General features: G+C 38.9%; 1 protein-coding gene across 6 annotated transcripts in view; it reads left to right on the top strand.

Annotated features, from left to right (window-relative positions):
* Positions 1–25396, top strand: part of astn1 (astrotactin 1) — a 486347-nt gene that overhangs the window by 423223 nt on the left and 37728 nt on the right. For all 6 annotated transcript variants that reach the window (XM_038300459.1, XM_038300458.1, XM_038300457.1 and 3 more), the window contains 2 exons: positions 12897–13032; positions 17189–17289. In XM_038300459.1, coding sequence (XP_038156387.1) covers positions 12897–13032; positions 17189–17289 — 237 coding nt within the window. The remainder of the gene's footprint in view (positions 1–12896; positions 13033–17188; positions 17290–25396) is intronic.

Here is a 25396-nt window from a genome sequence, read left to right as displayed (position 1 = left end):
TGAGTGGTGGTGGTTTTAAACAGAGCTGCAGTGCCAAGAAATAGCACCATGGACTTTGTCGATTGCTAAGAGTGTGGGCTTACAGTAGGGTGCTTGCAAATAAGCAGAAAGTGTTATTGTCACTTGCTGTGGCAGACATAGTTAGGTAAATTATTCAGGTTTTCTATAAAGAAACCTACTGCAGAATGGAAAAAAGGAGATCAAAAGATAGTTGGAGCTCTGGTGTTTACTTTTTTGGGGTAAAATGTGGATTACTGCAAATACCATGTTTTCATTTGCAAGTGGGCACCCTAAACTTCTCATTTGCTCTTCACCCTGCACCACCCAGTGATCCTCCTTTTTTCTCTCAGTTCATCAGGTTCAAAATGTGTTTCGTTGTTGAAATACATCCCTGCTTTCTCTGGAAAACTGTGTTGTAATAATGGAAGACAAAAACATATAAAAAAGAAATACACTTCTGTTTGCTATTAATGTTCTATGTCAATAAAGTGTTAGGTGGACATATTTCAAAGAGAGGGAATAAATATTTTGTTCCAATTTAAACCACTTAAAGTTCTCCAAAGTCAAATAACACTTGCGGACTGTTGCTTATATATAAAACCTCCTCTTTCAGTAGCCATCTTTTATTCTATTGTATTTAAGTTTATTTGTTAGAACAGTATGTCAAATAAAATTAAGGTTGTTAGCATAGCTAAAAACTTTCATACAGAAAAATCTAAACATTACAATTTAGACTTAACTTCAGTGGTCTATGCAGTGTTGAAGAGAGGTCTGCTGGAGTACAATATGCTTTCGATTGCACAAAATTGAGCACAAGCAATCTCTAGCATGGTTTAATTTTCATGGTATCACTATATCAAGGTCCAAGTCATTGCATGAAGGAACCTGGTAGCAGCAGTAGTCTCTTATTCACAGAGTGTTGGCTTGTATACACCTGTGTGACTTGGCCACCAGAGAATAAGGAGTTGGCTAACTGGCTTAATGCCAAAACTACAATCTAATCATACCCACAGTGAGCTGATGCTTTCTAGTAACCTAATCACACTGCTTCTGGCATTGTATATTGTGCATGGGGTACTTTCACTGCCCTATCTGCAACAAACACCTTCTCCCTTAGCTGACTCAAACATCCACTCTCTTCATAAAAAAAGATAAATACTAATACAAATACTACACTGACATAAAGGGTATTATGTTTTGCACTTCCTATGGAATAGTGCAAGGCAGGAGCAAGGTTTGCACTACTGCAAATTGCTGGCATTGGAAGCTTACTCTGAGATACAATGATCAGAGACTGAGCATCACAGATGAGGTATTGCTATTGCTTTTGCCCAGGGCTTATTTACTTGATTTAGATTAGGTAGTGCAGATGCTGATGATAGACAGGCAGATGTTATATACCACAAGGGGAGTATTTGATCATACAATTCATTCCAAAAAAGTTTTTAAAAAATCATGCAAATTTTTGTAGAGCAAATAATCCAGTAAGGTGACCAAATCAAGCTGAGATGATATTTTGAAGAACCAGGGAACATTGTGTTACTAGTTTATGGGTTGGATCTGGGGTTTTTAACACCAGGCAAACGATTTTTATACGAAAGTGATGTGGCCTTTATGTAGAATATGCTACTGCTTAGGTAATAAACAAACATTCTATTATGAAAAACATGCACAAAATCAAGCTGATCTCAGTGATACCATTTATTTCATCATAAAAATATGTGATGTTTGATGCACTTCTTTTGATGCAGATCTCACAGAACAAACATCATCTTTAAGGCACCTGTCCTTTTCATTAAGAAGTAGAGAAAAACAGCAGTGGATAGGCCAAACAAACACACACACTGGACTGACGACAGCAGAGACGACTTCAAAAGTTATTCCATAACACAAATCAGTCTTTTGGCAGTTGTTGATTTTTTCCAGCCAATCATACTTCAAGAATGCCAAGGGCAAACAACTCCAGCTGAATGACAAGATCCTGAGAGTTATGGATCTTGATACTCTGTAAAGCTGAATCTTTACAAGCTGTGTGTGGTTTGCTTTGAAATATTCCTTCCTGTGATTGAAGGGCTCCCTTTACATAATGTGGTACAAATCACATATTGTGTTTAATATTTGTGTGTGTGTGTTGGGGGGAATGTTCATTTTCATTATGACACTGATCACTGTTTCAAAGAATAAAATTTAAATGTGTCTCTGCTTCAACACACCTCACTCCAATATGTGCTCATCAGCAGAGCTTGACTGCTGCTAATGACATTATTCAGCTATTATTCAAATGTTAAGGGCAAGGTATACATCTAAAAGCACCAGGACACCAGCCGTCAAGGATTTGAGTTTGAGACCTGTGTGTTATACCATCATATAATGAAATTCAGGAACAGTTTGAACTTTCAGTCTAAAGAACATTAGCTATGAAATGAGGGGACATGGAGCAGTGCTGAACCTTTGAAGGACTCACTTGCTTTAATTAAGGTCAGAGTTCATGATTTAACAAAAATTACAGTAGAGAGCCAAACAGGAACAGACAAGGTGAAGCTACTATGAGAAAAATGAGATAGAGTGTAACGTTAGGGATTAAACTAACAGATTCTACAGAGGTGGAGAATAGAGATAGAATGAAGCAGAATGATGAAATAGGGGTCCCTATGTCCTCCAGAAGTCTAAGCCTATAGCAGCATAACTATAGAGATACCTCAGGATAACCTGAACCACTCTAACTATAAGCTTGATCAAAATGGAAAGTTTTAAGCCTACCCTCAAAAGTTGACAGGGTGTCTGCCTCACGGACTAAAACTGGTAGTTGGTTCCACAGACGAGGACCCTGATAACTAAAAGATCTGCCTCCCATTCTACTTTTAGAAATTCTAGGAACCACTAGTAAACCTGCAGATTGAGAGCAAAGTGCTTTGTTTGGGAAATAAGGAACAATCAGATCTATAACATAAGATTTAAGGTTTAAGATGTGAGAAGGAGGATTTTAAAGTATATTCTTGATTTAACAGGGAGCCAATGAAAAAAGGCTATAATAGGAGAGATATGATCTCTCTTTTTAATTTTAATCAGAACTCTAGCTGCAGGATTTTGGATCAGCTGAAGACTTTTAACTACAATTTGTGGACTTCCTGATAGTAAAGAATTACAATAGCAAGTCAGGACCACAGTGATATTTCCCAACCAGCAGTTGGCTATCCCTATAGGTTTAGCAAGCAACAAAGAGGACATTAAAAAAAAAGTAGAAAAAATAAACAGAGGTCTGCAACAACTCGAGAAACCTACCATTCTAATAAAATAAAATGGAAAATATAAGTTTTATTATTGAAAACTTCCTCTCATCTGTGTCAAAAAAACAAAAAGAAAACATTGTTAGGACTAACCCTTCCAGCAGTCAACGATCCATTAAATAGGTAATTTGGGGCTAGAACAGCTGAAGGAGTTTCATCCGAAAACAAGAATGTCGAGTGCCAAGCACCTGAAGGCACTGCCCCCTTAGTGAGATACCAAACTGGGTTTGAAAGAGAACAACTGCTGACCAAATGGAAAAAAAAGACATGTCTCACATTGACCTAAAATATAAAGGCATTCTCTGATATTCTAAGGAAAATATACTATAGAAACTTTTATAAAGTTTTTGTTTAATTCTGTTGTAAAACTGGTGAAAATTACAAAAAAAGAACATAATATTGACTGCCAATCCTTTTTAGTTGCTGTGGTGTGATGATCAACAGACAGCTCACTGAAAATCCTTCCAACATTTATGAATGGAAATTAAATATGAAAAGAAATATTGACCAAATATTTTTCTCATGGCTAGATAAAATTTATATCTTTGTGTTGTAAGTTCTCACCAGCTGTTAGATTTTAGTTTTTTTTTTTTTTATCAACAAAGGCCCTTTTGGTGTAGTTCATTTTTTCAGTTAAAATATTACCATCTGTTTTTAAAGCATTACAATTTGTTTTATCTGAGACACCTACCTTAAGAGGTCAAAAAGTTAAGGAGGTCTGATTTAGCTAAATAACTTTCCCCCAGCACTCTACGTTTAAACAGTAAAAAAAGGGATAAATGTAGTTTCTAAAATATATCTTACTGTCCTAACTCTTTTCCAAGATGAGCTCCTTGCTGCCTGTTTGTGTCCATAATATTCAACTGCCTCCATGTCTCCCTAAAATCTTTTCTCCTCACTCAGGAACTATCAGCACAGAGTTTCCTGCCTAAGGCAGATTTACTGATTTTGCTAAATAGACAGATTTACAACCATTCCCAGCTGAACATTTAACATTCTACCAGAGTTATCATAGGAAAGCTGGCTGGCCTGCTCTCCAGAAATAAAATGCATTCATTTTTTTAAATGTTTTTTTGTGCTTTTATTTTTTTTAACCTTATAATTTGAGAAAAATGGGCTTTAACACAAACCTCTTTAGCTTTATTTCTTTTTTAGTTCAAATTGTGGGTTAGGTATTGATTATGAAAATCAAGCCCTCCTTTTGGTACATTAGAGTTAGTTTATAACACATATTTAAGAGATAAACAACAGCATAAATATTGCAATTTCAGAAATGATAAAACATCTATTTTGCTCAAGAGGTTAAGTCTTGTTAGGATACAAATGTGTTAGTATACATTGAAGGCATGTTAAGGGTTACCACACCCACCTTCAAAAAAAAAGTAAAATGCTGTCATCTAATTATAATAAAGCTACAGAAGACGAAATCTTCCTTAAATCCTTAAATGTCAATGTTCGTAACCATGCTTGGAAACCGTTTTCTTCCATAATAATTGCAATTAATATTGTAATCCAAAGTAAAATTAGGTGCAAACTGCAGCCTCGTAGTCATTTACTTGACTTCACTGAGGAAATTTTTTTCATATCCTAAGTCAAGTAAAATTACAGACAAGTAAATTGTTTGCTCATAGTTCTCAATTATTCTTAGACGAACCTGTGCGAAATATGAATTATCTTGAATCGAGAAAGTAGTGAAAGTAATGCATGTATACAATTACAAAATTGTCACATTTAATTTTAAGCTTTGGTTTGTCTCATACTGGATAAAGTGGTTTTACAACTGAGTACCCTTGTATTATTTTATGTTTTCATTTGACTGTTTTGGGGTACAAATTTTACCTCAATTTCAATTTTCAAAATTGTACTTCTGTAAATGAATCTCAAAATATGAATCCAATAATTCTCCTAAAAGTTTAATCTCAGTTGGTTTGTTTAAAGGTCATAATTCCACATATTTTCCCACGGAAGTCAAATTGGAATCCAACATCAAATCTGTGGAGTGGATTTAACAAAACGGGTCCAAACAGAAATTCACAGTCAAATTAAATTATACATGACTTTAACCTGTTATAGCTAAAGCACTAATTCTTTTAAAGAACCTGACTAAAGGGAATTGAATAAATATGCATTGGTAAAAAAAAATGTTTTTTTTTTATCCAAGCGCAAACTTTCAGACAAGATGAAAACACAACCTCAAGTGACAGAATAGAATGAATTGCAGAATTAACCAAGATAATTAATTCACAATTCTTCCCTGCATCCTAAAGTCATTGGACGAGTAAGATTATGCATGATTTAGAGTACTTCCCAACCCTAGTAATGAAAAAAGAAACTCTCCCTTATGACAGTCATAGTAACCAGCTCAAGCTGGCCAAGTCAGCAAGCAACAGAGAGGGAAAGCGTTGCTCTGATTTACCTCCAGGATCAATTTCATATTCGTCTGTCAGCAATCAATGCAGTCCGTGTCCATTTTTTTCTCCCCCCCTTGGGTTGAGTCATGTCCATAAATGCCATGGCAGCACACATTGTTCACTGCATTATAGGTCTATTTTGACTGAAATATTTATTGTGGTCAAATTAGGTGTACTCTCTGTTCTTTTGGTCGAGGGACCACCCAGTTCACAAGCTCCTCACACCATCACAGTACCTCAAACCAGGTTCTTCAAACTGTTTTTGATAGTATACAAGCAACACTTTGGCTGGTTTAAGTGGTTTACAGAGGTTTCAGAAAAAATAGTAGAGGTGGGACAGACTTAACTAATAAAGATGGACAATACCCGGGGAAGGTCCTCCACAAAGTATCACACGGTATTGTTTTCTGAATCATTTTCATATTGACATAGCTGTCACTCGATGAGTCTTGGACTTTTAAATTAGCCATATTGTACTGATGTTATTATACTGTCTCTGTCTTTCATTTAGCAGAGACAGAGTCAGGGGTGTGCATATGTGTAAATGGTTCACCCAGCTGTACTTTGCTAACAATTTTCCAATCCTAGTCTATCTGGCTCTGTCAAGAAGAAAACACACCTTAGATCAATGATTAATGTGCATTCCAGTGTGCAGATATGGATTTTTCCAGACATGCTAGGATGTGTCCCATTTATCACAACCCGTCCTCTTATTTTCACTATGTAATCTCAACTTTTAATTGACTTACCAATGACATTTTTCAATTACAAGAAGATAGCCTATTTGATGATGAGTAGAAATCTCTGATTCATGTTGTAGTTTAACTTTTAGGGAACCTAACAAGGTATTGTCCTTTTTCATAAATCAAACAAATATTGTTTCTTTTGTTTTCAGCAAAACAGCAATATTCAATGACTCCATGTCTGTTTTGCATAGAGCTATGTGAAGGATTGTACAGGTGGGATGTATTTATTCAACTTCAGTGCATAAGGTCAAAGTTGCAGGAAACAATTAAGGTATATGGAGTGCTGCTGTTCTGCAAGAGTTGGAGGCTGGTGCAGGTTCGCGTTCCAAATTTCCAACACAATGATCACATTGTAAAAGCAACAGAGAGCTTTTTAGCTGTTTTTTGTTTGGTTTTTGTTGGGTGTTTGCTGTGTTCTGCTACTTTGAGTGTTCTTCTATCCCCCATGTAGTTTTTCTACAATGCTGGTTGAAATTGGTACAAATGAGCTTTCTTTGTTAATTCATTTTATTTTATTTTTTTATTTTTTATAGGAAGACTAAGCTTATCCCAGGTGTTATTGAGGAACAGACAGGGTAGTCCCTCAGCAAGCAGCAGTTCCATTAAAATTCCATCAACATATAATCATACAAATTAAACATAATCATACATAAAAAAAAACAGAATGCACACTCACAGGTTAGGGAAAAAAAGCGCTTCTATAATAAAAACCATTGTGCTTGAAAGGTTAAATTAGCAATATACAATTTTGTCCCGTCTGCACAAATGAGCTTAAAAATAGATACTTTTAGCTTAGATCCAAAACACTTAACATTGCGCAAAAGCACACACACACACAGCCTGTGAAACATGATGGTGGCATTATTTTAGTGAGTTGCTTTCAATAAGCTGCAAAGATGGTCAGGGTATAAAGGAAAATGGATGGAGCTATGACAAGGGAGATCTTTAAAAGTAACAGGGGCTGCAGAAGACTTGAGGCTGGGATGTTTTGGAGGCTTTTTTGATGTTTTTCTTTGTTTTGTTTTTTCAGAAGGAAAGCAACCATGTAGCCAGAACAGATTAGTTAAGATCAACAACCTATTACATTTATTAGAGTTAATTCTAATAAAAAATCTGCACCTTGTAAGTCACACATTGGCTTTAATGGCCAGTAAAGGTTTGAGAGTACTACAGTAAGTTTATTCTAAAGACTTACAGTGGGGACATTTGTGCATTGCAAGCTCCTCTCCTCTTAAAGAAATCACAGGATACATCCAAATGTCCATTCCAGTAAGAGTTAAAATACATCCCTAAACTCACGAAGAATATATTATATGAAGCCCGGATTTTCGGGACGATTTTCCAGTCGTGCGAGAATCATTCGATCGGGCCGACTTTCAGCCTGATCGTGCGTCATGAGTTGTATAGTGTACAGGGGGTTACCAGCGGCGATCAGCCTCCCACGACCACCTCCCAATCAGGAATCGTGAGATCGGGAGCAAATCCAACATGTTTGATCTGCTCCCGATCTCACGATTCCTGATATATATTATTATATAGACTGTCAAGGGCAAATCGCTCAGTGTGCATGCGCGAACAAGGATTCTTCTTTTTATTCTTCCTCTGAGATTTAAATAAAGCAGCGTGTCAGGGATGTAATGAGTGAAATGCAGTTCTTTCTGTAAAATTGGCAGACCATAGTAGCCACGTTTGTTCAGCCATGTCTTTGTCCAAATACGTTGTCGCCTTTTCTTTTGAGGGCTTTCAGCACAAAAATGCACAAATTGCGCGTTTCACTCTAGTGAGCTTCATATTCCCTTTCTACTCGTTTGGCTTCTAGATAGACGCGTCAGAGCAGCTCCATCTCAATGGCGAGCTCAGTCCAACGTGCAACGTGTGAGCAGCAGCTGTGTGCAACGATTGAAAAAACTCACACAGTGTACGCCCGGCTTTAGGCTTTACAATTAATAAACTAAGTGGCTCAAAGCTTTACATTGTCATTCCAGTAATGCTTATGTCTTTCACTCCTCTGAGAGTCCTTGGTGCTTAATAAACACCCCTCTCCGTCAGCTACTACACACCTTTTTGTTTCACAGCCTCTTTTGATCCCTTTAAGTTTCCATAACTGTTGCTCACTGGATTGAGACATGAGAGGATGACCACCACAGAGTGCCCATCACTCACCACATATACTATATGATTGCTTGCACCCTCTGGTGCTTGTGTACATAAGCTGTTTAGGAAAAATACACCTGACCACCTCATGCCATCCACACTCACAGAGATGTATAAATATACAGAAACAAGCAATGTTTGCTCAGGGATGGCCACATAAGAGCCACCATCACTTTGCTCACCTTTCATACACATGCAGGTTTGGTATTTCTTTTTCCCAGTGAAACTCACTCCCTGGTGGCCATTTGGCCTTTCGACATATGTGCTGGTGCCAGCAAGGAAAACACAGGGAGTTCAGTGTATCAATGGCAGCATTGACACACACAACTAAAGGCGAAGCTGCAGATTAATCTGCTAAACACAGACGTAATGATGCAGCGCAAGTCAGCATAGCCTAGCGGAGAGGTGACAAGACAAACAAAAAGTGTGACAAGGTGCAAAAAAATTATTTGATTCCTTGAGGAATGAAAAACGAGTATTGATCTGAATATAATATTAATAAAGCATTTAAATTCCAATGCCTAGTACATGGATGTGTCATTAGGTACTACTGGCTATTGTTGCAGAACAATGTTTATGTCTGCTGACCACTCTAGTCTCAGGCTCATAACGGTCTAAGTAAACACTATTTGGATGATGGCTTAGTGTTTGTTTTATTTACAGATGAAAATATGTATTTGTATGTTTTTTTGTTGTTGTCATTATATGTGATTTGACTGCAGAGTAATAATCAGTTATATAAAGTAAGCTGGCAAATTGGTCTTTTTTGGAAAATAATTTAATCAAAAATAATGTTTCTAGTTAAGGTAAACTGTGATTTAAACATAGTATTTTTCATTCACCAAAAGAAAAATAAAATTGACACATTTTCTCGTAATAATGGAATTCATCTTTTCTCATAATCACGACATCCTGATCTCAAAATTAGGAGTAATGATAATAATAATCCATTTTAATTAAAAGACGCCTTTCTAGACACTCAAGGTTACCGTACAGAAGATAAACACACAATGGCAGAAATGTCAAAACACAGAATAATAACCATTTAAGAATACAGAGGCTGAGACAGGGAAATTGATAATAAAGAGAATAGGCAACCTTAAACAGATGAGTTTTGAGTTGTGATTTGAAATGGGGAAGTGAGTCCTTAGAAACCTAAGTAGGGCTGGTAGAGAGTTCCAGAGAAGGGGGCAGAGTGGCTGAATGCTCTGCTTTCCATGGTGGTGAGATGGGCGGAAGGGGCAGACAGGTGTAAAGCAAATGAGAATCTAAGGGCACGGGAGGGGGTGGGAACATGCAGGAGGCCTGACAGTTATGGTGGGGCAAGGTGCTGAAGGGCCAAGAATGTCACCATGACAATTTTATATTGAATGCAGAACTGTACAGGGAGCCAGTGGAGTTGTCGGAGGATCAGGGTGATGTGTTGTATAGAGGGAGTTCTTGTTATAATGCGGTCAGCTGAGTTCTGGACCATATGTAACTTATGGAGTTATTTTTGAGGAAGGCCAAAGAGGAGAGCAGAGGCTCTGGAAAAGTATGGTAGCAGTGTGTTGGGTAAGGGAGGGATAGAGTGGCTTGATGCTTCTTAAGTGGAAGTAAGCAGACCAGCTAATGTTATTTATATGAGAGATTTAAAGGATAGGGTGCTATTAAGGATGACACATAGACTCTTAAGCTGGGGGGAGGGTAAGATGGAGGCGCTGTCAATAATAAGGGGGAAGTTCTGACCAGCTGTCTCACTGTATTGTGTGGGGGCTGTAGCGTCGCAGACTGGAAGAAGGGGGGAGAGTAGTGAGAACTGCAGAGAAGATCCTCGGGGCTCCTCTTCCCTTCATAAAAGACATTTTATCCCAGCGCTGCGTGTCCTCAACCTGTAACATCATCAATGACCCCATCACACCTCCACCATGGACTATTCTCCCTGCTGCCCTCTGGGAACAGGCTTTGCAGCATTCGATGCAGGTACAGCAGATTCCAAAACAGCTTCTTCCCCACCGCCATCAGACAGCTGAATGTTGAAAAAACTCTAAATCATGTCACAGACTTCATCAAACTAAGAATATCAGTATGTGTCATTTGTATACACTCTTCGTATATAAAATGACAATAAAGTTTGTCCAAGTCTAGGTCTAAGGTTTGATAATATTGTTGAGTACAGTTGAAAAGTGACTTACAACTATGTTGAATAGCAGTGATGAAGCTGGAATAGTACTGTGTTTCAGTGCTGACAATAGAGCCCTTTTAGTCAAAGATGTGATTATTGCACATTTCTTTGTGTATAGTGAGACCAGTTTTTCTGTAAAGTCTTTCAAGTTGGCCTTTGGCTTTCATGCGTCTGAAATTAGGGGTGAACCAATGGGTGGAATCAGAGAAAGAAACAAATCTTTTTTTTAATGGAGCAAGTGAGTCAGGAATATTATGGAGACCAGTGTTGTTGAGAGAGACCAGATCATCAGGTGTGAACAGATTATTGAAGTCATGGACGCAGGAAGAGTGGATACTTGAAGTGACAGTGGAGGGATCAATGTTTTTTATGTTTTGGAAAGATATGAGGTGTGATGTTTAAGAAGGTAAGATTCCCTGCAAATTAGAGGTAAAAAAAAAAAAAAAAAGGTCAGTTATGGGGAGTTCATCAGCTATTATGTTGAAGGGGTGAAGGGGTTGACGCCAGAGCAGCAGAATGTGTCCTTTGAAGTGTGTGGAGTAGGTTGTATTAGAGTTGGTTGTATTGCTGACTCTCTCTCTATGCAGGAAGTAAAGTCTTCCTGCATAGTATGAATAGAGTAAATAAGGACTATAAAATACTATAGTATGAAATTTATAAAATAAGGATATCATAATAAGAAGAAAATATCTGTTTAATCAGAGAAAAATTAAGGACAGTTGCTGAACTAAGCCTATAGTATGTAACAGAAGAAGTGGACAGTGACTGTGAATTTGACATGGTTGCTCATCTTGTAGGGGCATGTCCTGTAACAAGTGAGCTGCTGCTTTGAACCTCACTCTGTTCAGCTCCGTCATTGTGTCTTTGTGCAAGACACTTTACACTCCTTGGCTGCTGTTGGTGGTCAAACTGCTTTGATTGTATGACAACCTGGCATATGTTAGTCTACCCCAGGGTAGCAGTGTAGCTTGCATCCATAATGAATGCGAGTAGTGTAAAACTCTTTGGAGTCGCAATAAATGTATAAGCTATTTTCTTCATGCCTTTATTCCCTAAGGGATGCTAGGAAATTCAATTCAATTTAGTTTATTTATATAGTGCCAATTCACAACACATGGCATCTCAAGGCACATTACAGAGATAACTCAAACAGATTATACAGTCAAATTGATTCAAAGTTTTCTATTTAAGGAAAACCAGTTGATTGCATTGACTAAAAGGCAGTCCCTCACACCAAGCATGCTTATAGCGACAGCAGAGAGGAAAAACACCCTTTTAACAGGAGGAAACCTCTAGTAGGACCAGGCTCATTATTTGCGGCCATCTGCCGAGGCCGACTGGGGTTCAAGGAGACAGAAGCAGACATACAGAAAGAAGCAGAGATACAGAGGGCAACTGTAAACCAGCTCCACAGGCGGCACCATCCTGGAAACACACAGCCAGGCGGACAAGCTCCGAGCCCGCTCCCATGTCAGAGGATAAAGAGAGGCATCTCAGTTCAGTCCACATAAGAATCATGCAGGAGTCTAAAGACAGGCCAGGCAAACAGATCAAACAAGGGCAGGCAGGCTCAAAGGTTCAACCAAAGAAACCGATCAGGATCAGACAATCAGAGCACCAGTAGCGGCTGATCAATCAAGGGCACGAGGGCGCCGCCCCACCCACCCAATGACCTTGATTAAGACATAAAAAAAAAAAAATGATTAAAATTTAATTATAAAATGAAGGTATTTTGAAATATATTGATATATATAGTTTTAGATGTGCAAGATAAATATTTATTCTTTATTCACCAATAAAACTGTTTTTTTTTTGTCAGACTGGTGATGCATTTCCGCCCTAGAATGAAAAAAACTATGCCCATTGACTCTCATTAAAAGTTGTAAATGCACAGTAGGTCTTCTGCAATGCAGAGGTATAGGAGAGCCTGGGGCGCATTCTGACGTTATTCACAGTGGTCCTCAGTGTACTTGTGTGAATACCCAGATATATGTAAAATTAAAGGGAACATCAACTCCATTACATCTTAGTATTACAGAAAAAGGTGCTAAACCAAAGCAGCACCAGCAGCAGTATGTCTTGCATGTGTTATCATATTGAAGTAAAATCCACTGTTTCCTTCTCCTTTCTGCAGAAACTCTCTTAAGCTTTGTGGATGACATCCTGTCTGGGGCCAGGTCTCCGTGTGTTATTCTAGGGGACATCCCAAACCTACTATCTTCCTCCATCAGTCTTATAATTCGCTGCTTGGAGCCCGACACCACATACATGTAAGTAAAAACCCTATATTTATCATATTAAGTAAGGAAAATTACAATGTTTTAAATATGTTACAGTTGATAGAAGCTCAAGATGCACCAACTTCACCACACAGTCTGGTGAAGTTGGTGCATCAGTAAAAATTCAGGAGACAAGAAAATTCCTCTATTCCAATGTATAAATCCTGTTTTACTGATACTTTTTGCTCATTTGGTACTTATACAAGACAAAAGTAATTTAATTTGTGATATTTTATTGAATATTTCTTTCAGTTGTTAGCTGTAGCCAGTATGAAAAAATTCCTTATTTCTTATTGTATACAGCTAAATTTAGCCATTAGTATAGCAGAAAAAAAAAGTTGATTGGCCGTGCTTTAAGAAAAAAATCCAACAACCTTTACCAGGGAAAAAACAGTTTTTGGTCTCTACTTTAACTTAATTGTGGTGAAGACTAAGGCTATGTTCACACTGCAGCCTGAAGTGACCCAAATCCGATTTTTTTGGCCCATATGCAACCTGTATCTGATCTTTTCATGGCAGTCTGAACAACACAGTTCTGATTTTTTCCAATGGGACCCAGGCCACTTGACTATGTGGTCATGAATCCAATCTGATTAATTTAAATACAACCTGTGTCTGAACGGCCTGGTGGCATTCATCTGACCAGAACGCCGTTGTTACAACCCCCCACCCTTAAGACCACTAAAGGGTAAATTCTGGACATTGGGTGTAACAAAAAAGTCAGTAAACTAAAAGTTGATGTCAGTAGGAAAATATGATTTATTTACAATTTGCAGGGGTCACAAAAAAAGCAAACAGCAAAACAGGGAAGCTTAAAGCCTCAGGGTCTCCAAGGCCAAAACAACAAACAGCCCTGGCAGTTAGGGGAACTTGCCAGTGCCCCTTCAGCAGATCTACCTTGGTAATATAGGTGGCAGGATGAGTTTCAACACATTGCACCTGTAACAGCCAGGAAGACCTGAAACACAAACAGAGAGCTCTCATGAAGAGAGCTCCTAGAGGTCAGTGACTGTAACAGCCGTTAATACCCAGCAAACGTCACTATTCTGGGTCTTGCTATTAAGAAGCTGCAAGGAAAACAACAGACGATGATGCGGAGAGCAGTATTTATGTTTAACCATCTTGAAAAGGTTGTGTTTTTATGGTTGGGAAAGTTTGCTAGATGTGCTCCGGCACTATCATCCATGTTTACTTCCGTAAACACAGTGCACGCTGGCCTGTGAAGTCATTGTATCCTCTAAATGCGGGACACTTGCGCTGTATGACTGCAATTCACGCAGGGGATCACATACAAGTCGCATATATTTGGAAATGTGAACGTCAACGCAAAAAAAATTTCACAAAATGATCAGAATTGAGCATTTAGGCCTTCAGTGTGAATGTAGCCTAAAATCAGTCCTCAGGTGATGCTGTTCTTCAGGTTTTCAAACCTTCATTGGCTCGGTGATGAATTATAGATCTTTTTTTCTTCTATGATCTCTCTAGTTAATTCTGAGTCTTGGGTCCTCTTTTAAATGTTATATGATCAGTTTACTCAGTTTTTTTATAGGATTAGGTATAATGACTGAGAAAGCCACAAAAACTGCACCATTAGTGGAGTTGTGAATAAAAATGTTTATTATCATCAGTTGATTAAACAAACGACCAAAACACATTTTCTCTTTTCCCAAAAGGAAGTTCAAGACAAGTTCAAAATTTCTTACTGCACTTTGATGAAAACTAGTCTACCAAACAAGTCAATAGAGGGCGTAAAATGGAGAAAGGTGTGGTAGAGCAGGTCCTTATGCCAGAAAACATCCTTACTAACAAATTTATTGTCAAGACCTTTCGCTCCTCTTGTTGTTCTACCTCTTAATAAACCGCATTGGGTTCCTGCACTTCCCATTTCTTAGCTCACAATTGTTCAACTCAGCCTCAAGGTTGTGTCTCCAGGGATTCACTGGCCATTTTCATCTTAGCTCAGGTGTTAAGCCTTTAACCTCATCACAAAAGAGTAAAAAATAAGTTTTGTCTGTGCCAACAAAGAATGCCAAACTTGAACCCGAATAAGACAAGTGATTTTTCAACAAATTTAGAGAGTTAAGGTCTGCGCTGGGACCACAGGATGTCCTATTTTGTTAAAAAGTTAGGATGCTAATGTTTATAACTTTCTTAATTCAGAAAAAAAAATGCCTGTAATGAAAAGATTGTTCTCTTTTTGGCTGAAAAGTTAAGATTGTCCATTCAATATAACTTCAATATTCATAGTTTGCTTACCTCAGAAGAAATTATGCCTGTAAACAAAAGACTGTGCAGTTGCAGTGGAAGACTTCAATGCTTTTCCTCCTCTCCCATGCAAGTGCACAACACTGATGTAATTTTAATTTGTCATCAGGGATTGTAAACTTCTTCATAAACTCTGGAACTTGCACGTTACTAATTTAAAGACAATGTTTTACATGCATCCCCATTCATCACAGTTAAGCTTTTTTTTCCATCTCATTTCATTACAGTTTTATGCCATACATATTACATTTGGACAAATTCAAGAGCACTATTTGGGATAGAAGTTTATTTGCTTTCATCACTATTGTCTGTTTCTTAATACTTCAGCACATCTGAAAAAAGAATACACCTAAAAATCGGTTGCTCTTTAAATACATCATGAAAATAAAAATCAAAAGTAAATTACAACTTAGCTTGTGGTAAAATTGTGCCCGAAAACAAGGAATCCTGTATCACTCCATTTTTCATTCAAATGGATTTTAGTATCACGCATATGTTTGCCTTCAGAGTAAAAAAGCCTCAACATGTGATGCCGTGATCAAGACCGGATACTTCGATTTTCTCCCAAGCATGTTCACACTTATCTCATACAAACCATGCCAGAGAGGAAGCCACACACACTTTAGAAAGAGGGAACAAAACACACCGGGGAATAGAAAAGGGGGTAAGAGGGATGGCCAAGAGACATTAAATCAATTTTTTTGTTGGGAAATAAAGTAGGAAAAAACACTTAAAGGTGAAGCACAGAAAGAAACACTATGAACATAAAAAAAAGATAAGAAGAAAAGGACAAGAATCCAACAGAGCACACAGACTTTGGATGTATATGGGCTGAATTAACCACTACACACGCCCTTTTATTTCCAACATCCACAAGAATCCTGCTCTTTTTATCCCAACTGACAGCTCATTCATCTCTGCAAGTCTGTTCATCTTATCCCTCTCAGGCGGCTGCAGGCCCTTTACATTTCTAATACAGACCAAACCAGAAAAAAAAAAGCTTGAGAGTGTGTGGTGCCTGGTTGGACAAAATCCTTATGTGAAGGGAAATTTGTGCTTGACTTTATGAAAGCTTAAAGCCAAGAACGCCAGTAGAAGAAATTCAGCCTTTGGTGGAATAATGTTTGAACAGTCATATCAAAAGATATGTATTCGTCTTTACTGTCTCTAAATGGATCACCGACTGCAAATTTTATTTTAACCACAAGGTGGGGATATTCATTCAGGGAAAGAGAACATAGAAGCTACAAAGAAAGGATGCTAAAGCCTAACAAGAGCATCTAGTTGTAGCAAGTTCTGTAATGATGATAGCAGCTGCTTTCCTTACATTGTGGAATTTATTGGGTTACCAGCCAGTATTGTTTTGTCAGATTGTTGCTCCTAAAACTGTGATGAAATCAGGAAAATTAATTGAGAAGAACAGATGAACACTGCTTACAGATCCTGTGACACAGAATTTCTTCTATAGAATAGACTAGAATAGAATAAAAAAAAAACTTTATTGTCCCACAATAGAGAAATTCTGGTGTTTACAGCAGCAAAAAGATTAAAGATAAAATGGTCACACAAATATGGACCTTAGAAAAATGTATAACAATAACATAATAGTGAAGAGCTATAAGATAAGCAATAAAACACTGTACTGTAAAGTGTTTTAACAATATAAAAACTGTTCAACTGGATAATAAATAACCAATATACAGCTATGGACATTTTTACAGTTATGGATGTTTGAAAATAGCAGCAACATCAGAGATGTGCAAAATGACAGCAGCATGTTATTTAAATAGAAAACCCCATAAACCAAACCAGCTGACTTCCTCAATATTACCCTCAACCTGTTTAATTGTTTGTTTATTGGTTTGCTTGCTTATGTTTTCAGGTTCCGTCTGTGGGCTGTAGACAATACAGGACGGCGCTCCAGTCCAAGTGAGGTCACCATCAAAACTCCATGTCCAACTGTGGATGATGTCAAGGCACAGGGTAAGAAAGGGATAGACTCAAGTCAACCAACTCACTTTGATGAGTGTTTTACTCAATAAAGATCATACAATTACCTGACTTTTATGTTTAGCTAAAGTTATTAATATTTTTATTTGTATTTGTATTTTTTCATAATATCTCTTATTTTGTAAATCAAGGCCTTCCAAACTTATTCACATCTCTTTCACTTTCCAGCTGAGAACTGAATACCTTAATTATCCACCCATTCATTTTCTGTCACGCTTATCCTAAGCGGGGTTGCGAGGGGTGCTGGTGCCTATCTCCAGCTGTCTACGGGCAAGAGGCAGGGTAAACACTGGACAAGTCGCCAGTCCATCGCAGGGAAACACAGACATACAGAGACAAACAACCATTCACACACACTCACACCTAAGGACAATTTAGAGAAGCCAATTAATCTAACAGTCATGTTTTTGGACTGTGGGAGGAAGCCGGGGTACCTGGAGAGAAGCCACGCATGCTCTGGGAGAACATGCAAACTCCATGCAGAAAAACCCCAGGCTGGGAATCTAACCAAGAACCTTCTTGCTGAAAGGAGGTGCTACCCTCTGCATAACTGAGCAGCCATACATACATTACAGCCATACATTAATTATGTTCAATTAAAATTTTAAAAATACCTTATTCAATCTGAAATAGAAGTTAAATGTTGTAGTAACTCATAGGGTTTTTTTAATGTACTTTTTGTAGGTAAGACACTTTATTGTTGTTTAAAAATTCTTCTTAAGACGATGATTTTATGTGATGATTATGATGATGATGTACTATATTATACTTTTACATGAAGAATCAGCACAATATAGTACATACTTTTTAGTCTTTACATATTTAAAAATATAAATCTCATACAGCATAACATGCATTTGTATTCAGCCCCATTTGATAGTTTATTGAATCATGTTTCACCTAATATACAGCATGAGTAACACAGGGTTCTTTTAACCAGCTGTATGACACATCTAGAGCTTATATTCGTAATCATTTGTAAAATAAATAAAGCTCAGACAGTTTAGTTGGAGAGTATTTGCAAGCATCAGTGTTCAAGTCTTGTGATCTCGGGAATGGAAAAACAATTTTCATTCAATAAATTCTGAGAACTCTGCTGCTTTTAGTTGTTGCACTTACAGCTTAATGAGATGATCATAGTGCATTTATTTTTGTCGTTAAAATGCCTGTGCCTGCACCTGCTCATGTAATGCATTTTGAAATTGGGAGCATATCAGTCTTATCCTGTTAGAGGGAGGAAAAAAAACTTTCAAACGTCCATTTGATTTTCACTGTCCATTTTTCTTGTAGCAGTCGAAATTGGGTTAAGTACAGTATATAAGAAAAATCCTATGAATTCCGAATGACCACCAGAGGATGGTGATTAGCACCTGAATATCTACATATCTGCAGCACAGAAGTCAAAAATATACCGTATTTTCACGACCATAAGGCGCACCGTACTAAAAGGCGCACTCTCAGTTATGTGTCCCATTTCTGTATTTAACACACACATAAGGCGCACCGGACTATAGGGCGCGTTTTTTATATACAGGTACATGTCCTCTACTACCTTTAAATACCTCTACTGCGTATTTAAAAATACAGCGGGGGCAAAACTGAGTATGACTGTGCTTTATTCATGTATTTATTACAAAGTATTAATCAAACCTGGGTGCTGGCCGTGAGACAGACACATCGCAGATGATACAGCGCTGTGGTCACTCCTAAATTAACTTAAAATCCTGAAACCTGCCGACGGAATATGTTCGCTTTTATTACCGGTATCCTGGTGCCTGCAGCTAAAATTATTTAGATGAAAAACACCTGCCAGCCACCGCGTGAACCCGGAGGCTGCCCAGCCTAGAGGCTGCTGATGAAAGGATTTCTACTGTCGGTGCACCGCTGGTATGTGGGGGTCTGAGCGCCTCCGACAAAAATAGATAATCTGGATGAACTGACTGCAATTATTAAGTTTTCAGGTGGACTTTCTCACTTAAAAAGCCAGCCACCGCGGTGAAGAGGAGGAGACCCGGCCCAGAGGCTGCTGTTGAATTAAGTTTTCAGGTAGAAAAATAGAGCGGGAGCAAAACTGAGTATGATTGTGCTTTATTCATGTATTTATTACAAAGTATTAATCAAACCCATCAAAGTCATCATCCTCTGTTTCTGAATTAAACAGCTGCGCTAAATCAGACATGCCAGTTTCCCCTTCTTCGCTGTCAGAGTCACTTTCCGTGCAGCGCGGCTCCTCAGAAATAATGCCGGCTTTTGCAAAAGCTTGAACAACAGTGCCAGCAGACACGTTAGTCCAAGCATCTACAATCCATCCGCAAACGGTGGCGTAACTTGCCCGGCGCTGCCTTCCACTTATCCTGAAACTGTGGTCTCTGTCGGTCATCCATCGCTCCCACGCAGCTCGCAGCCTTACTTTGAACGGCCGCTTCACACCGATGTCGAGCGGTTGAAGTTCCTTTGTCAGACCCCCCGGGATAACGGCGAGCACAGCGTTCATTTGATTCACCTTTTTTTTCCACATCGGCTGTGAGATGGGCACGCAGCGATGGTGATGCGTGGAAAAAAACACCTGTTCTCCTCACTCCTCACATACACCTCCCTCAGCCACGCTTTCATCATCTCATCCATCCAGCCTTTTTCATTTGCGTTCATATGTCATCAGAGCGCTGTGTCTGTCTCGCTGTCAGCTCCCAGATCATCTTCTCTGATTGGTTGATGCGGCGCGTCCAGCAGCAAAACTTCAATTTTTCCATCTCGAGCAGCAGCAGCGCGTTGGCGGTGCGTCAGATGCTTAAACGCTCCCGACGTGCTGCACCTGCAGCTCAAAACGCGCTGCGGGACCTTTTGCTGCACCTATACGCGCGTCAACCATTGACTTTGCATGTAAACTCGCTGATTCTGCTGCACCTGCTGGGTCCGGTTCACACCGATGTCGAGCGGTTGAACAGCGAGCACAGGGTTAATTTGTTTCCCCATGTTTTTCACATCAGCTGTGAGATGGGCACGCATGGAGTTACATATTAACAGCGATGGTGATGAGTGGAAAAAAAACACCTGGTCTCCTTACATTCAGCCACTCTTTCATCATCTCCTCAATGAGGTGGTCTCAAAAGTCGCAGTTACAACACACATAGGGCGCACCGCACCATAGGGCGCACCGCACATTTTGAGGGGAAAAAAAGACGTTTAAGTGCGCCTTATAGTCGTGAAAATACGGTATGTACTAACCATGTCAACCCACTGGACTTGACCTGGTTGATGGATGTAGTAGGTTTTTCTACCCAACAAACCCAGCACAGTTTTTTTAGAATGTATTTGCAAAACTCTGAGTGATAAGTAACTCTGCAGGTCTGGAATCTGGAATTCATAGAACCTGTTAGAAATGTAACCCTTGTTTCATTTAATTCCTCCTGATCGGCAGAGGATAGGGCTTAGGCCTAGATGACATAATACCAACAAAATCACCAGGAGTCAGCACTTATCATACATCAGAGGCCTTTGGAGTAGTCTAATAACATCACAGTCATTCACCCTGTAGCAGCATTCACCCTGGAGAAGCAGGCAAATGTACAAGATAAAGCCCAAATAACCACAGCACAAATGTCACTCAACAACGCACTCCTTAGCACAGCCCAGGAGGTGTACATATCTCTGAAATGGCATTTAACCTTCAGATCTATTAACTACCTAAAGTGAGAGGCATTGTTTGGACACAGAATGGCCCTTTCTGCACCCGCAATAGTAAACAAACAAGGCATCTGTTTTGCAGATCCTAGCTGTGACTTGATGTACTGCCCAAACATTTAAACAGACACAGTGACCTGGGAATGGATATTTTCAGACCAGTTCCCTAGGTGGCAAACACAGAGGCTGGCTGTTTAACATCAAAGCCAGAAATTCTTTAATGTAAAAAAGATGAGTCGGGTGATGAAGTAACACCAGACTTGTCAAAATTCCACAACAAACTGTTCCCAGTACTGATGTCCTCCACCTGCTTTCTGGAGTAAATCACAAGCACTTTAACCAAAATCTAGTGAAAAACAGCACTTTCAACTGGCTCAAACAGCAGAAAATGAAAGCTCTCCAAAAACTACCAGAATTACCATACCAGAGAACATCAACCCACTGACCAACCATTCACAAAGATTGAGATTGTAGAACTTGACAGAGGAGACAGTAACTCTTGTAAATAGCTAAATAGTATTGGCAGATGGCAGTGTCCTGGTTAAAACTTTGATCGCCACACAACCTGATGAACAACCTTCTTCTGTTAACATAAAGTGTCCTAGTAGAGGTCGGACGCACATTAAAGACAATCTGCCCAACTGCCTGGTTACAAGAGTACCAGCGCATCCTGCCCTAGCTGACTTTCTTGTCCACTGTTGACAATGTGTTCCTTTGCTTGAGGCGAAGAGCTCAACCTCTTATATGCTATACGGTACATTAGATTATCTGAAAAACTGAATTTAGTCTGCACTATCCCAGCAACAATTCTGTTTGAAGAGTAAGTCCATATCAAGGTTCTGGCAGATGATATCTACTGGAGAAGGTTCTGATCCTCCATCACTGAGTGCATGGATATTTCCAAAAAAGTAAAAAAAAAAAAAAAACAATCAACTGGACTTTGTTCCAAGTTTGAAGACGTTTTGCCTCCCATCCAGGAAGCTTTTTCATTTCATAGATCTTGTGAGCCCTGATAGTTTGTGTGGTAGACTGTAGAAGTGTTGTCTGACCAGACAATGACATGTTTCCCTCTCAGGGCAGGAAGGAAATCCCTGAAATGTAGTTGAACTGCATGTAGCTTAAGTAGTTTTATATGACACTTATTCTGAAGACCCAGACATCACTGGCAATGATGTGGTTTCACATAGCTCACCTGTCTGAAAGAAATGCATCCATGAAAACAATTTCCACATGAGAGGGGTGGAGCCCAAAGGGATGCCTTCATTTCCCAATGCCCTAGGTGCCCCATGCACTAATCTGAAAGACGTACAAGCCTGTTTTGGTGGATCTTAGGGTTGAGGCCTAGCAATGGACATGGCAGTCAGTTTGCTCATCAGTTGGAGGAGCAGACAGTTTGATAGTCTGACTCTCTGCTGAAAACATGACAAAAAGAATCACATCGGCCACCTTCATTAGGGATGGAGAGGCACTCGTGGTTAGTGAGTTGCTGGCAATACTAATGAATACTACCTGCTGACTCAAAGAACTCTGACTTTGGTCAGAACCTCACATGGATTCCTGACCAAAGACCATAGATAGGAGGGACCTGTCAATGAGTGACTGCTCCTGAGTTGGAGTGCATATCGGTCAGCCATCCAAGCAGGGTAGGAATTCTCAGTCCATGAGCCTGTAGCAGGGCCAATGCTGCAGCCACACATTTGGTTAATGTCAGAGGGGCAAGGGAGAGGCCAAATGGGAGCACCCTAAGCTGGTACTTCCATCCCATGAAAGTAACACATAGAAACAGTCTGCAAGGAGGTACCACTGTCACACGAACACTGGTATCCTTTAAGTCAACACTTGTAAAACGTTCCCCTTGTGCAATCTTCCAATGAATGTCTACCAGGCAAAGCATGTGAAATCACAGCACCTTGACATTGTAATTTTGATAGTCGAAAACTGGATGAAATCATCAATCCTCTTTCAAATTAGTAAGTAAATTAATGACCCCCTGAACTTGCCTGAAGCATGGACTGGCCGACTCTCTCCAGAAGTTGCACAATCTCCTGCTTTAAGACTGCAGATCTTACTGGGTCAGAAACAACTTTCGTTCTTTCCCATTTAACTTTGTGTTAGCATATGTTATATGGTTTAAATTATATCGAGCTGCATCATGCATAGACCTGTGAGCTCTGCATTCCTGTTATACATGAGTAGGGATCTGAGATCTACCCAGGACTGGTGAAGCTTTTTAATGTACGGGTGTAAAGCTGAGACATTTGACTCATCTTTCTGAGTGACCTTAACAAAGGAACTTTTATTGGCAAATCATCAATCCCGGCGTATGATAAAGTTAGTTGAAAACCTTGCTTGACTAAGAATAGCCCAGGTCCAGACTCTAGCAAGGAGTGAGGGGAACCATTGCTGAGGGGCCTGGAAGTCCCCAATACTGTCCTGGTCCTCAGTGAAGTTCATCTAATCAATGCTTAACAAGGAGTCTTACGCAGCAATAGATATGGTTTATTCTTTGTGTTGACCACCATTAGTGGGGTTAGGGCCAATGTTTTGACTTTTGTAGACAATTTCTGGTTTGTGATGAGTCTGCCTTAACATTTATGGCACTTTGGTTCCTTCCTGGGGCTAACGGTCAAAGTCTACTTAGGCATTTTACCTTCCATTGGTCTAGCAGACATCTCTTCCAGTGGCTACTGATACAGTTGAGGCAGGCTATACTGTAGGACCACCTTCTGGGCTCTTCACAGCCAAGCAGCTATTACAGCTCTGCACCTACAGAGCTGATATCATAGTAGCAATACAAAGAAATAAAGTGGGAATCCCTCACAGCTGAAAAGCAATGGAAGGCGTGGTGTGAGGATTGTACCCACAGAAGAAATAGCATACAAAACAGAACAACAACAACAGAACTCAGCAGTCTATACTAATGGAAGTGCATCTGAAAGTGCTACTGAACAGTGACAATAGACCAAAAGTGGGGGACTCCAAACAAAGGAACAGTGAGGTGATGCTTTGCTGTCTATATAGTATGTCAACAAAAGGTCTCTCTAACTGGAGGGTTTGTGAGGCTACAAGCGAGCACTGTGATGGTAGACAAATGTTTATCCATCCACTAAATGTACTGTGAATGATAAATGAGTGCTGTTTGCATCAGGTATAAAAGCTCACCACTGGGCAACGCAAGGTAAGTTTATTTGTGTAGCAGAATTAAGGACAAGGACAATTCAAAGTAAGGTGTGAGAAGCGGTACATTTCACTTTATTGCACTAATGTGAAGACTGTACAGACATCGAGCAAGGTATTTTTAAGATATAAATAAATTTATTTCTATTAAATCACAGTACAATTATAGCTTTTGGAACAGTCTCCAGTCAGATTGGCTTTCACATTAACATTTTCTATTTGTACAGCACAACAGTTCTCTTCAAGCCGAGACCTTGGTTTTGAGGTGGACCTGAGTTTGCTTTTTTGGTCCGCATCAGAGTTCGATTGCGGATTCATACCTCCCTAAACAAACTGAACTTTCTGGTTAAATAAACAGTGTTGCCACAGTTACTTTGAAACAGTAATCCGACTACTGACTACTTCTTTAAAAAGTAACTTATTTAAGTTACTGATTACTTGCTTTTAAAAGTAACTAAATGAGATTACTTTTAGTTACTTTCAGCAGATCCCCGGCCCAGCCCTATAACATGAAAATGACCACCAGTTCTGCCAATACTCACTTTATTGACTCCAACATTTGCAAACATTTTCTGGAAATAGGCTTACTTGTTTTTTAAATGAAGAATAAATAAAAGACAGTCTTTCTTGACTTTACTTAAAATATCTTTTTCAAAAAACTCTTACAAATAAAAGTAGTACATAGGCTTAATATCCCCCCCTCCTTCAGGATAAATGAATGAACATGTAGGCCTATATTGAACATCACATTGAACCTGTAGTTGTCTAACATTAGAGCAGCAAAAATTGGTTTTAGGGAAATAAAACCATATTAAAAAAAATCAAAATACTCTTCACTATATTTAACTGAAATACTTATTACAAATAAAACGGTTTTGTTGACTCCCTTAAATCCAACTTAAATACTTCCTATAAAAAATAAAGTAGCTTTTCTTGGCTCAATTTGACATAAACACTTCTTTAAACAAAAACAAAATACAATAGACATTCTTGACTCCATGCATTTAACTCTGATTGAATTTATCTGTATGAATTACTGTAACACTGAAGTTATAGTTAACATTTTAATGAACCTGTAGTTATCTAACATTAGAGCAGCAAAAATTGGTTTTAGGGAAATAAAACCATATTAAAAAAAATCAAAATACTCTTCACTATATTTAACTGAAATACTTATTACAAATAAAACGGTTTTGTTGACTCCCTTAAATCCAACTTAAAT

The sequence above is a fragment of the Cyprinodon tularosa genome, unplaced genomic scaffold, assembly GCF_016077235.1.
Source record: "Cyprinodon tularosa strain WSP-4 unplaced genomic scaffold, ASM1607723v1 ctg45, whole genome shotgun sequence".
Classification (NCBI taxonomy): domain Eukaryota; kingdom Metazoa; phylum Chordata; class Actinopteri; order Cyprinodontiformes; family Cyprinodontidae; genus Cyprinodon; species Cyprinodon tularosa.
Note: the sequence above shows the minus strand (reverse complement) of the source record. Positions and strands in the feature narration are given on the sequence as shown.